Below are 13650 nucleotides of genomic sequence, written 5' to 3'. Positions count from 1 at the left end.
TCTTCCGGCCATCTCTGCCATCTTCCTGCCATCTTCCTGCCATCTTCCTGCCATCTTCCGGCCATCTTCCTGCCATCTCTGCCATCTTCCTGCCATCTCTGTCATCTTCCTGTCATCTTCCTGTCATCTCTGCCATCTTCCTGCCATCTTCCTGTCATCTTCCGCACGGGCTCCGTCTTTACGTCTCCTATGCTATCCATCCAACCACTAAAGCTGTAAAACATATTTGCATATTCAAGCGCAGACACCCATGAATCATGAGATAAGCCATTCATTCTTACCCGGACCAGTCAGAAGGACGGATGATCCTATCCGTATCTGGGCAGGGAGGCTATTTCTTGTAATGAAGACTGCTGTATCTAGCTCGTCCATACAAGCAATCTGACGGGTATTAGCAAGTTGGATCCAACAGGACGAAAATGGCAATAGCACTGTCTATTAATCGAATAGTCCACCTTTGTCACACAGGCAGTCCAGGACACTAACTGGATGACTTAAGCCAACATCATTATATCTATAATCTTTCGGCCTTGTCTCGAGTACTCATCTCTATTTAGCATAGAATTATTAGATTCCTATCAAGTCATCCTCCAGTAATGCGTTGGTTCAGCCCTGCCGTGCAATCCAAGGGCGCCATACACGAGTATTCGAATTTCCTTCCTCGCTTAGGCCACAAGTTAATGTCATGCCTGAGGTTAAATGATGCAGATGACAAGAGAACTGAGGTCACTTCATTACAACCTCGTTACCGCTCGGCTAGTATTGATATTTCATCCGCATCACGTGTGAGTAACAAGTGCGCTGTTATTTAAAGATATATGCTGATGTACACTGGCATGTAGCTAGATCATAGCATTACTCTGGGGCCCACACTGGTCGCGGGAAATTTCATTCCAAACGCAATCTTCGGTACCTTCAATCTACGAGCAGAAAGTGTCTACCTGGACGGTTCTCGTCTGTCTCCTCCGTTCGTGGCTACTATTTATCTTGCTTCGGTTCAGTTCAAACTTATTGGGTCTATTCCATAGTATATTGATGAAGGTGTCTTTATATCCTTCACCTATGTAAACGCCAGAGTTTGGAATATTGTTGTGTTTGTTCCGTATCAAATTGTCCAGCCGCGATGCGAGCTAGCACTATCCTCTGCATCCTTGCCAGACCAGCAGGATGGTCCAGCTTCTCCGGACCCTGCGAGGCATAAGAACACTTGCCGGTCTGATCACCCCTGTTCCCAGTTTATTTAAAATTCCTTTTTTTTTTCTTTTTCAAAACGGTACCAGTACCATGCTCTGACCTGTTTTTTTTTATTGGGTCCAATTATCCTAAACTGTTGCGGTCCCCCGACATTTGATTCGCTCCCTGCATGCCTTGTTAGATTACATCGTGCCTTACACCATTATCATAGTTTAAGAAATGATAAACCTCCATATACCCTTCTGAGTCCCCCTGTTCTAGTATATTTCTCTATCCTTCTTCTCCTCCCCCATTTGACATTTTACGGCAGATTACTGCCTGATCATAGCCTTCCCTGAAAAAGGTTACACGAGACATCCCTCACGGTTTGCCATGGAACACGATGGATCCTTGCCGCAATGGTATGTCCAAATCAGCCGTTACTGTGCCATGTGTGGCGTCTCCTGCGAAATCGGAAGCACTGCAAATATTCGTGATGAATCAGCTTCATTCGACAGTACCCTTGGGCTTTTGACCGCAGAGGAGACTGCAGACCCTGCAGATTGGCAACATAAACTGAAACCGAGCTACTTGCCGAATAATCCAAACCGCCTTATTAGATTTCTCGTCGCGCTCTCTGAAAGCCTTGAACGCCGTGGCATGAAGGATTGGGCAACCTGGACTCAGAAGATGCCTCTTTAAGTAGTTCTAATCTATATCCAGGCTATAGCTAATTCTGGTTCAGATTTTGCACCATGGCTAGCACGGATAAATTAGTCATGAACTCGCTTCTTACGCTATCCGCGTGTCTCTGGGCCACAGTTGAGCAGAAGAAGGAAATTGGACATATAGTCTTCTACTTCCGCTGTTGTGCTATGAAGGAGCTGCAGATAGCTGTTAGCAAGTTCTCCAAGGATAATTGTGATACGATTCTTGCGGCTACAATGCTGTTGTTGTGGGCAAGTGATGAACGGTATGAACTCCTTGATTCTTAATACAATAGACGCTGATAGGCTCAGGTCAAGCTGGATAATTTTCTGGGACGGCTTACAGTCTGCCCTAAAGTCAATGCCGCAGGTATGGAAGCAAGAGTCTGAGCTGGCAAATTTTATTGAAAGTCAACAATACTTTCAGATCTTGAAGTTGCCTTCTTGCTCGAGCTACCAAATTCCTGATAAGGATCTACCTAATCTTTCCTACACAATTGTGATTCTTCAATATATCCGGGATCAGATCTGGCATATTGATAAATACTTCGATCCGGTAAACAAGCTGGTTGATTTCCTAGAGAAATGCCATGATGAAGTCCACTTTCTTTCACCGGATCAGGCTTTTCAGCGCGTGCATTCTATGCGAAAGTGGCTCTTCTGGCTTCCGCCAACTGTACTGCGGGAAGGTACTGGCGACACCCTCGGCCTGGCTATTTTAGCACAATTCTTCACTGCTGGGCTGGTTCTGAATGACTTGTACCCTGAGGCTGGATGTCATGATCTAGGGCAGTTAGCCGTCCGCCCTATCGAAGAGATTTACTGCACTGTCTACACGCGCAGCACAAGGACGCCACAAGACCAGGACGTACAACTAGCCATGTCCCTCGTGGAATGGCCACGATACATCGCCAACCAGTATTCCTCTCAGGTCATCGACAGTGTCAAGGTTCCCATTTCGTACTCTCTATTTCCATGGCAGACGCACTATATCAACTACTCGGGGATGAAGCAAGTTTCGATGACTTGTATATCGGAGCCGCCTCAAGCTCATTACCCAGAACAATCGGAAGTATAATTACTACACCAACTCGGACGCGACTGGTTGAGGGTTGTTCGGACTGCTGGCGTTCGACAGATGAAGGATAGCGAAGAATGTGCCAAGGGAATTGGCTGTGGACAGGGAGGGCAAACTAGGAGAGAGAACTTGGAGCATCTATATCTCTTGGATCAGGTAGTACTAGAGCCAGTACGGCTGTCATGTTGAATGGTACTCCTCGCCCCTTGCTCCAACATGAGTTCTGCTTCTGGGTCCTGCGCTTGCTATTACATCATAATGGTCTATATCACATTGGTATGTAAAAGTGGGACCGCCTCTATGTTTAAGAATGTACTGTTAATCTCTCACAAGAGAATATCAGTTAGAGAAACTATAAAGCAGAGGAGTTGTAGAGCGTCCGTTTTTGTACTTATATAAGCAGCGGGTAGAAAAGAAGGGGATTGCGAAGAACGGGGCGCGGTACCACATGATAAGTGATAAGTAAAAGAAGAACGAAACAAATAAGCAACTATCCTGTTTGTGGACTGCCATGACAGTCGTATGAATATGTTACATTCGAATGGCAATCTTGATGATATGTACTTACGGTGGTGTAAGCCCAAGTAAAAAAATAAAAGCAGGAGCAATCTTATAACTATCTTCTTAACTCAAGGCCCAGCCTTCCGTTGGACGCCTCTTTCCAAACCTTATTAGGTGATACTCTTCCTGGCTTCTCTGTGCAAATAACGCCAACCTTCTGGCTATGATGATAGACTTAAAGTCATTCTCCATATTGCTATATCATTGAACAATCTTTTGTGGAGCGAGCGAGCCAAGCAGCTTACATGCTCTTTTGGGCGACTCATGGTCTTTGCTGGGGCGGTCAGGCACAGCTGAATACCGAGACCCGTGATGAATGATGAGAAATTGTTAGCTCCAGTGAGAAGCCGCACTCTATATATTATTTCTTCTGGGGTCGAGACAGCAGACATCCTATCCTTTCGGTACCTGATGACCTGCTCCACAAGGAACATTGCATAAGAGTCCGGTTAAAATTGCCGTGGATGGCTTTCTAAAAATGGTCTGAAGCTGGTGCCAATCAGAAAGAGGATCTGAATATTGTGGATGGCTTTACGAACTCATTCATGTCCTGGTATGAATGTTGCGTATGGTTCTCCATTATGGCAATGCACTAATGTGACAGAAGATCGACGCTTATTATCGACCAGTATTTCTTTCATATGCCATAGGAAGGGCCAGACATAAAGAATGTTGAACGGAGTAATGGGAAATGGACTTGAAGCATTATTCTGGAGAGGGAAGGATTTAGGAACTTATATGTGCAACCAATCGTACCTGGTCTTGGATTAGTGATTCAAATACCGGCTTATGTCCAAATTAGGGTACTTTTCGTAAGCCTGGGATTAAATTCGTTCGAAACAGGGTCGCAACACGGCCTGATTGATGGATGTACTTGCCAACTTGGATACTTTGCAAGGATTGGATAAAGAATTTTGACAAAACTATCATGAGCCCTAATTGCCGCTAACATACATATAGTCGTTAAGGAAACTCCGTCTCCGTTAACGGCCCCGGCCGTACTGAATCCCAGGAGCCTAATAATGGGATCTTCATCCGTGAGAAGTGTTGAAAGTGTTGGCAGCAAGATTAGGGGTACAGAATATTATGAGTGTGATTAGGATGACTGCTTCAGCAATTCGATTGGCTATCTATCTTCGAGTTAGCCTGAGTTGCGTGGAACTCTAATAAGATGATCTTACCCCGAATCAATTATATCCAGTGAGAAGGCAGTAATAGAAATAAGATCGTATAAATGATACATTCTTGCACTGATAGAGTTTGATTCTCGTGCCGGGGATAATTAAGTCGAAGTAGGCCTGCAGGGACCAAAAACAAGTACCAAGAAATATAACTGGCTAGGATGTGACTCCATGTCATTGAAAATAGCACTTGCTCTTGACTTTGTACTGGAATCGGAGCCATAGCTCAATGGAAACGGATAACACTTTGAATTAAAACTTGGAGAGGGATGGAACAGAGTACAAGCTTTTCCAGTCAACATGGCAATCGGACTCTTATGTAACACAATTAAGATAGAGGGTCAAAGTCCACGTATTCATATCGCAAAAGAAGGACTAATGTTAAAGAAAGGATTGGGGGTCATAGTTCTTTGTATCCTTGTCAAGAAAGAGAACCAATGAAAATAGATTCAAAACTGATTAGACCCGCTCTGAGTGTGCGGCATAAGCCTCACGGGGGGCGGAGGAGCTGGAGAATGCTGCTGCTCTAAGGAGGCTAGAGAAGGTCGAAAAGGTTGCTTGGGCCGTGATTGAGCAACATGATACGGAACAGACGCAATAACACGCCAAGCATTGATGTTCACGTGGGTAAAGGTAACAATCATATTTCCGTTGCTTGATTCCGCGAGGACTTTGAAGTCGCAATTATCAAGATAAACAATATCTTTAAATGGACAAGACAGGGCAGGTTCGTTCAATACAACTGTTCTCGTCTTTGGCTCGTAAGTACCGAAAATCGCGTTATGAAAGAGTTTCCCCGCGATCACTATCGGCCTTAGACCGAGACCGTGATTTGACTACATGCCAGTGATATCAGCGTATGCATTGAGACAAATACATGCTAGCTACTCACGGGTGGTGTGGGTAAGTCAATGATACTAGACGAGCTGGAGACAGGTCGTATTGAGGTGAGATCCCCATCACTGTCGATGTTGCCAAACCCCACGCATGATAGTGATCTCAGGAAATGCAGATGCTCCTGAGCAGCGGCCTTGCATTCCTGAACGGCGGCGATAAACCAATGCATGACTGTGTTGATGAATGCAAGCTGGTCTGTGCCTAATTGCGGTGTGCATCTGGGGCCAAGGCTGACAGCTTTATAGACATAGTGAATTCGGTTAGAATGTTTATCTTCAGATTTCCTATGTTCTTAATACTCGAGTAATGCTGCAGATAACGCAGGTAATCTGTGATTGTTTTTATTATGCATTCTAGTAAACCCGGTCTATCCTTTGACCTGAGAGACCTGTTATCCAGTATGCCGATCGACCGATGTCTTTTTCTTCCACGGGGTGCTTCTTGGCGGATGGATGAGTATGCGTAGATGGGCCCTCTGCAGCCTGCAGCCTGCAGCAAGCAAAAGCTCGGATCAGGGGCCCGTGAGTCCGTTTATCCTAAGTGGGTCACAGACTGGGGTTTGGCCCACTCCCTATGTAGTGACTTGGCTGGCTTGTAATTATCAGTAGTCACCCCGCAAGTATTCATAGTCATTTCCAATGTAATTATGGGTCATCATATATAAGTAATATACCCGGGCCACCCTTAATGTTCACGTAGCAAGTTTTGGTGGCCTACTTGTAATTATTGGTAGTCACCGTGTGATCATTCGTGGTCACCCGTAGGTGTTGGTGGATGATAGGTTCTTTTCCTCATGGACGTCATCATACCAAACGAAGCAACAAAGGAGAGGTGTCAAAGACCCAATCTTCCAGTAGCAATTGAGCACAAACCTTCGTTATTATAGACGTGATAAAAGTGTGAATCGTAATGGGTCTGAAATTATAAAGGCAAGGCTGCGCACCGGGTGTAGTATTGTCCAGCTTTCTACTTTCCACCTCATTTACAAGCACCGCATTTATATACACTCTCACATCCCACCTTGCGAACTCGGCCACACAAAATGTCGGCGTCTTCTGGTACCGGCACTGCTCAACCGCCCACGTCTGCCAGAGAAAGGGCTCTTGCCATCAAAAAAAGCCAAGAAGACGCACTTTCTCGACTACCGTTGAACACACTTTTCATTGTTCTTTATATACGATCAGACCCCCCTCGACTGGACGACTTTCACTGGGGTTATTACTTCCATGATACCGCTCAGGGCGGATGGAAGTACCATATGAGAAACCTGGGTAGTGGATGGATACCGGATCACGGCCAGACTGGTGGTGTATTCAAGTCCAATTTCCTCTGCACCCTTGTTGAGATAGCAAGTGTCCCAGTGGCCAAGCAAGAACAGCTCCACCAGATTATGAGGTCCCGCGACGGAGACGTCAATTCTATTCCCGGCGTCACATGCCGCGTGTGGCTGATGGTGATCTTGGAGTCACTGATTCAAGCCGGGATAGTCCGTTGCAACAATGCTGAAGCATTGCAGCAGGAGTGCATATCTTTTGGGAACCGATATAGCGCCGATGCTGCAAAGAACAGTCAGCCGCGGCCCGTCGTTAGGTCACAGGTGTCCCTTTGAGGCCGAGCCTGTCGTACAGGCCTTCAGGATGATTACGTGGGACTGCTATTGTTTTGCTCACTTTATTGTCTGCCGTGCTTAATCTACACTCCCTCTCCACTTGTTGGGTATGTTTCATGTTTGTGTGGTGATGTGTCGAACTCTCCCTATTGCTCTTGGGTTCTCCCAACGATCTTTCGTTTTCATTGCTTCAATTTCTCTCGATTCATTCGTGGTCCAACCATACACATATTTCGCTCCTTTCATTCGTGGTTCAACATATGTGTTCTGGCATATGGTTCTGCCATCTCAGTATAGTTAGCTAGTGTGATAAGAACCACAACGATCATTGGCATTCATTGCATTATCATGGAAGTCTTGGCGACTCCTTTATCATAGCACAAGACCTTAGTGCTGGTTCCATCATCCTTGGTAGCGTGCCCTTCCGTTTCTTTCCAGGACGACCCCAAACAAACCGTGGTCATACCAGCCCTGGCCCTTCGCAACATCTACAGCAATGCCTGCACTGCGGCTAATCCATGATTCTTTCGCTTTCCTAAAAGTTCGATTCCTTCATTGATTTGTTGTTTTCAAGAATAGTTCATTTCCGTCATCAAACTACTGCTACACCTAAACGAACCATGAGACCACACAGTCATCAGATAGACAAGCCGCTCTTTAATTTGGGCTAGCTACAATATATACTAATACGAGTCGTTGCACACGTATTGACCTTGGAATCGCGATAGATGCCCTCCAATCAAGTATCTGAGAAGCTAGTCTCGGATACGTCACAAGTTAAATTGCTATGTACGAGTCAACTGTCAATAGGTTCAAAGCAATGTCCGAATCCAGCTCATTGGAATAATCATCCCCCCCAATCCAAGAAGCTACTTGAAACCACCAGCTTCCTTTTCCAAATCGCATCGCCGTTGTAAATTCCCAGTACTCTGGGTACCATCCTGCACATTCCCAGTCCAGAAACCCAGATAAGTGCCCATTGTCATCAACGAGAATATTATGAGCCTTGAAATCGCCATGAGTGAACGTGATTCGGTACTTGTGCTGTGAAAGTTTCTTTGCAAGTGCTAGAGCATTCTCAAATTCGAACCTGGAGTCGAATCCATGGGATGAAGCGGGAGAAATTAGATATTCGAAAAACTGTATCTGATCTGTGAAAGGTCCCATTATATGATCAGGAACCCTTGAGCTTCGTAGGGACGTCCCTATAGGAGAGCAGATGGAATCCGGACTTGGAGGAGTCCATAGACGCATAGAATGCATACACATTTTAAGCTCCTCTAACCACGGCTCCTCGGAGTCACTCTGCAATTCATCATCTGAATTATCAAGAGGTACACCAGGCAGCCGGGTCATTAGTATGGAGATCCTTCTGTTGAATGGAGCTTTTGGATGTTCACCACAACATAGAACCTTGGGAACAGGAATACCGGCAGCATCTGCCATTTGCATAGAGACCACCTCTTCGATACTCGTCCGATCCGTCCATTTCATAACGAGACCGAACGGCAATTGCACGACGTTGGCATCAAAATGGATCCTGAACCAGGAGCAATACCAATAAGAGAAGCAGTATAGTAACTTGTGCAAGATGCCCCATACTATTCGGATGGTTCTGCACGGGACATGGGGAACAGGTGGCGTTATCGTCGAGACCGTGGAGGTTATGGGTCGCGGCCATGTATAATCAGGGCGTAGAATACGTGGAATCATTGGTGTAATCAGTTGATAGAAATAGTCTCAGCGATGAATGTAGGTCAAGGGGTGCGCAAGGTTGGGCGTTATATCGAGTGATTGCGACTTTCAGCTTTGCCCAACTCTGAAATCACGTGATATAACACGTGATTATGCTGGTCAGGATACTCGGTGAATGACAATCTCAGTACACACTGAGTGGAGAACACGTAATAACGATTGAACTACTCCGTGGAATCAGAGTAATGCGCAAGACGATGTATAGGCTTATGTTGGCGTGTTTTAGGTTGAATAAGCAGGCCTGTCTGGCAAGTTGTGGGGAATGGGTAGAATGCGGTCCATGTTAGCAATGAACGCAAGCCGTTCAGGTGCGAGAGGTTTGAATGGCATACGAGTATCGATCTCCATCACAACTTTACTCTCGCGATGCCTTGGCTGGCCAGATCGTGAATTGAACATAGATAGACCCAGACCGTCTTCTCAATACGGCCTTGGCAATACAAATTTCATTCGACTCCATGGTGCCCCGGCATCCTTCCAATGAGATCAGGGCCTACTGGAGGCGGATCAGGCTCAGTAACCATCTTGTAATTATCAGTGGTCACTGTATGAGTATGGGTGATCGCCATGTAAGCATCACAGGTCAGCCTGTAAGTATTGGTGGTCAAATCGAATCTAAAGTTCTATAGAACAGGCCATCTTAGCCTCGACGGACACTCTATCCCTTGCCGTCTGAGTTGACCAGCAAGCATGTGTTACCGGAGAAACAGAACCCTGTCATGATGTACCTTGACTGCGTCGGGAAAAAACAGGCAATTGTACAAGATTCGACCCCAAACGGGACCGAAACGGCTGGTGCACGCGCGCTCAGAGGGCGGCACAATGTGTCCGGTTCTTACCCCCACTTCACAGGGAAGCTCCACCAAACGTAAAATGAACCGTCCGAACCATGAACGTCAACAAAATCCGGCCCTAAAAGAAGATGGTGAAGAACCTAGCGGCGACATTGGGAGATCTTTGGCAGCATCAAGTGCGAAGTTTGAGGTCAGGCACAACTCTTCGTCTAAGGTGGGTAACGTGAATCTGACCACACTTCGCCCACCCTACCCGCGATCATGAGCTCGACTAATACTGGCTAGCGTATTCGCTGGCCTCATCCATGTTGGGATAACAATTCCGACTTCAAAATCCGCTAGAGTTCAAGACATAGCTTTACTGTTATTAGAACAAGCGAATAAATCCATTTTCTCATTTGAGATATTCGACTCTCCCTGTTATAGTTACGCCGTTCTTAGACCCTGCTAGCAATCTAATTCAGAAGAAAGACTCCTTGGGTACGGGCGGCTGGGCGTTGCTTTCCTGAAGGAAAAATGGCGATCAAATTGCCCCTGAGGCGGGTATCTCGAGCGGCGCTGCTTCGGAGGGAGACTTCCATATGGGCAAGATATTCGGCTTGCGTCAGTGATCGAGAAGTGTGATTCCATGTGCCTATCAGGATGCCAATGATTTCGTAGAAGAGCTGGAAATCGGCTCTTTGGAAAACACTTTCAGCAAGCACTATTATATTGTCGCCAAGTTGTTTCTCTGGAGCCTTTTGCCCAAGTAGATTCAATAAGCTGCCAATCACGTGAGACGATAAGCTTAGAAAGCATTCTGGCGACCTCCAGGACTGCGGGGTTTGAGCATAGCTCTTTCTTCACCTCACTTCACCTCAGCCCATTGTCAGACCAGGGGAGGTTGCGGTTGATGTGATATCCCGAGGATTCTGTAAGTAATTATGCACTTGCTCCTGGATGGATGGCTTATTATCTTTGTTTGATAGAATGCTCAGTTATAATAACATTTTAGTCCGATCCAGCGCCGTTGTTTTCGAGATGGACGCGGACATTTGGTTCCGGGAATGGGCGTCAAAAAAGGGCCAGAAGCTATCGAATATACAAATAGAACGGCTTGTCACTCTTACAAAACAATGGAAAAACACTGTTACATCTGATACTTTGGGCGTTTGGACCTCAGACCCTTCGGCTGAATTCTGGGGATTTGAACCTTACCGTACAGAGGGCGCGTGGGTACGGGAATGTCTGGAGATCAAAGTCCCAACATTCATGGACGGTGACAAAACCACTGAGGACTGTGAGAAAGTCTCTGCACGCCGCAGGGTCCTTCTTATTATTCTTCATGACATCATTCAAAGGGAAATACTGCGATTGCGAGCATCTTCCCAGGCCCAGTCAGTCAAGTTTCTTACCGCAGCTGTCAGAAATATTGTGGCACAAGCTTATCCTGGAAAGGATATCCAGAAGTTATGTAATAAATGTATCCATCTTCAAAGGTATGGGCAAAGGTATTCGTCACTGGCGAGAAAAGAGTTGGTATTAACCCCCCTGCAAGCTACTTCATCTAAGTCAGTCTGCCCTTTTCGAAAAATGTATACCAGCTAACTTTAGTCTAGGTTTGAAAGGGCTAAGATAGAAAATATTGAGATGGAGGCGCTTGTTGCGTTCGGGGAAGCGACCTATGATAAAAAGCATCAAAATGATATGCAGGAGGCATTTTTATGCATTCTAAATACCTGTCCATTTAGACAATCTGGAAATTCGAAGCCGCGGCTTCCCTCAAAATCGACACGAAAGCGCCTCCGGAAAAAGGCCGCAAGAATGAAGCATATACAGAAACCTTCAGCGTCTCCGACTACCTCTCGCCACAATGAAAACCAAGTCATCCAGAATTTCCCCACACCGCGACATGACACTTTCAGCTCCCTAGAAAAACCGCCGGGCTCGAGTAGAAACTCTACTGCGCACCTTAGCGAAGCTCAGAATGCAGCTTTGGTTAGAACGCAACCATCACAGCTACAAGAGGAAAACCAGACTCGAGAAACATGCGAAAACTCTCCCATGCCTTGTGTCCCCGTACAGCTTTATTCTCCTGGTGATAATCTTTCACTTGGTGAGAATATGCTGTTCATCTCTCGGAGTGCGACGAATCCCTTTGATCCTCACCAGGGTATCCATCCGCTTAGTGATAACATACTGTTCCACTCTCAAAATACAGTAAATTTCTTTGACCCTCATCAGGGCATCCATCCGCTTGGTGACGATATACAGTTCAGCTCTGAAAATGCGGCAAACTTCTTTGATCCTCATCAGGGTATCCATCCGCTTGGTGATAATATGCTGTTCAGCTCTGGAAATATGGCAAATCCCTTTGATCCTTATCAGGGTATCCATCCACTTAGTGATGATATTCTGCCCAGCTCTCAAAACACGGCAAATTCCTTTGATCCTCAGCAGGGTGTCCATCCGCTTCGTGATAATATGCTGCTCAGCTCTCAAAACACGGCAAATCCCTTTGATCCTTATCAGGGTATCCACCCACTTAGTGGTGATATTCTGCCCAGCTCTCAAAACACGGCAAATCTCTTTGATCCTCAGCAGGGTTGCCATCCGCTTGAGGGAATTATTCAGTCCAATACTGAGAGCCTAGTGTATCCCTTTGATCCCACCACATAGGATCCCAAAATAGGAAGACCGGTCCTCAGCACTGAGAATTTGTCAACATACGGGATAAGTTTCCTACAGACATTGATGCCACCATCTGACTCTGCGAAGCAGTCTTAGACCAGGAAATACTGCAAATCAGCAAGCGTTGCGTGTAAAATAAAAAGGAGATTTCCTCTAATATCTCCAGTCACCTCTCGTTTTGCCATAACTGTCATTCATGATCTGTTTTGTAAAGGCTTCCTTAATCTATTTACATGCGTGAAAACATTTCTGGAATTGTGAATTGACTATATGTGTGGAGAAGCTGTTCATTCCCCAGCACTTCGGTATGGGACGACAAATATCACGGTGGCGTTTGGGCTAAGTGTAGGCTCGGTAGTAGTGAAAGTGTACGTTCCCTCTTTCAGAGGTCCACCAGGCGTCAAGATTGTCTCCTCAGATAGTGGAACAAGGTACATCTGATTGTATTTGTTGCGTATGGGTTTCGGTACTGAGAAGTGCCCCAAATTCCAACCCCAGCCCTAAAATTGATGAGTCGATATCGACGAATACTACCGGATAGGCATACCTCTCCAATATCCATTTCCTTAACCATTTTCAACACCAGTGAGTGGAGTTGCACGCTAGAATAAGTCTTGTTTCCTTCCGTATCAATAGAAGCAGTGGCTTTTAGAGTTCCTTTTTTATCCTCCTCTGTTGCCGTCTCAGGTATCATTTCCTTGATTTGTTCGCGCAGGGCATTAGCCTCCTTGGAAAGCGGGTAGTTCATTACGCTCGGCGTTCGCGTAGAGAGGTCGATGGAGCTGAAAAAGAGATATATAATTTAGCGAACTATTATTTTTATGATGGATGGATATTAGGTACCTGCCTTGAGAGTTGACTGGTTGTGAGGAAGAAGATTCATGACGGTTATGCGAGGGGTTGTGGAGGGGCAGTGTCAGTTTTGAGGCCGAGGACCTCAATCAGTTAAGTTTAATCACGTGATTCGACTGGGCACCAACTTAAGGAATTACTCAAGTCCTGATCTTTTTCAATGAAGCATGTGCCCCACTGCGTGGATCTTGGCAACGTCCACTTTCCTCCACGAAATCCTGGTCCGTCATTGATAGACAGTGCCATTGTCGGAGCGAGTTCACATATCCGATCTGGCCAAATACCAAACGCGAGCAATGAAACCTATTGTCAATCAGCTATGGCTCAACAGCACGCTCAGCTATTCGTTTATTCCAATGAGTAAGACGAATCC

At 45.9% G+C, this 13650-nt stretch overlaps 7 protein-coding genes across 7 annotated transcripts; 4 read left to right on the top strand and 3 right to left on the bottom strand.

Moving 5' to 3' along the window:
- Positions 1-596: 596 nt before the first annotated feature.
- On the top strand, positions 597-1028 carry An12g06870 (uncharacterized protein; the record flags this gene model as incomplete). The annotated part of the gene is made up of 2 exons (XM_059751004.1): positions 597-785; positions 843-1028. 2 exons carry the CDS (start codon positions 597-599, stop codon positions 1026-1028), a joined length of 375 nt encoding a protein of 124 aa, XP_059601885.1.
- Positions 1029-1928: 900 nt separating this feature from the next.
- An12g06860 (uncharacterized protein) lies at positions 1929-2958 on the top strand (the record flags this gene model as incomplete). Its single annotated transcript, XM_001395705.3, has 2 exons — positions 1929-2146; positions 2193-2958. The coding sequence occupies 2 exons, from the start codon at positions 1929-1931 to the stop codon at positions 2956-2958; spliced, it is 984 nt and encodes a 327-aa protein (XP_001395742.3).
- A 2191-nt stretch (positions 2959-5149) lies between these two features.
- An12g06850 (uncharacterized protein) lies at positions 5150-5766 on the bottom strand (the record flags this gene model as incomplete). Its single annotated transcript, XM_059751003.1, has 2 exons — positions 5150-5536; positions 5593-5766. The coding sequence occupies 2 exons, from the start codon at positions 5764-5766 to the stop codon at positions 5150-5152; spliced, it is 561 nt and encodes a 186-aa protein (XP_059601884.1).
- Positions 5767-6639: 873 nt separating this feature from the next.
- An12g06840 (uncharacterized protein) lies at positions 6640-7206 on the top strand (the record flags this gene model as incomplete). Its single annotated transcript, XM_059751002.1, has 1 exon — positions 6640-7206. One exon carries the CDS (start codon positions 6640-6642, stop codon positions 7204-7206), a length of 567 nt encoding a protein of 188 aa, XP_059601883.1.
- A 777-nt stretch (positions 7207-7983) lies between these two features.
- An12g06830 (uncharacterized protein) lies at positions 7984-8919 on the bottom strand (the record flags this gene model as incomplete). The annotated part of the gene is made up of 1 exon (XM_001395702.1): positions 7984-8919. The coding sequence occupies one exon, from the start codon at positions 8917-8919 to the stop codon at positions 7984-7986; it is 936 nt and encodes a 311-aa protein (XP_001395739.1).
- An 864-nt stretch (positions 8920-9783) lies between these two features.
- On the top strand, positions 9784-12413 carry An12g06820 (hypothetical protein; the record flags this gene model as incomplete). The annotated part of the gene is made up of 4 exons (XM_059751001.1): positions 9784-9969; positions 10127-10235; positions 10750-11233; positions 11354-12413. 4 exons carry the CDS (start codon positions 9784-9786, stop codon positions 12411-12413), a joined length of 1839 nt encoding a protein of 612 aa, XP_059601882.1.
- Positions 12414-12712: 299 nt separating this feature from the next.
- An12g06810 (hypothetical protein) lies at positions 12713-13173 on the bottom strand (the record flags this gene model as incomplete). The annotated part of the gene is made up of 2 exons (XM_001395700.1): positions 12713-12925; positions 12973-13173. The coding sequence occupies 2 exons, from the start codon at positions 13171-13173 to the stop codon at positions 12713-12715; spliced, it is 414 nt and encodes a 137-aa protein (XP_001395737.1).
- Between the last annotated feature and the right edge of the window lie 477 nt (positions 13174-13650).

Source organism: Aspergillus niger, assembly GCF_000002855.4.
Source record: "Aspergillus niger supercontig An12".
Taxonomy (NCBI): domain Eukaryota; kingdom Fungi; phylum Ascomycota; class Eurotiomycetes; order Eurotiales; family Aspergillaceae; genus Aspergillus; species Aspergillus niger.
This window is presented reverse-complemented; position numbering and strand designations above follow the sequence as displayed.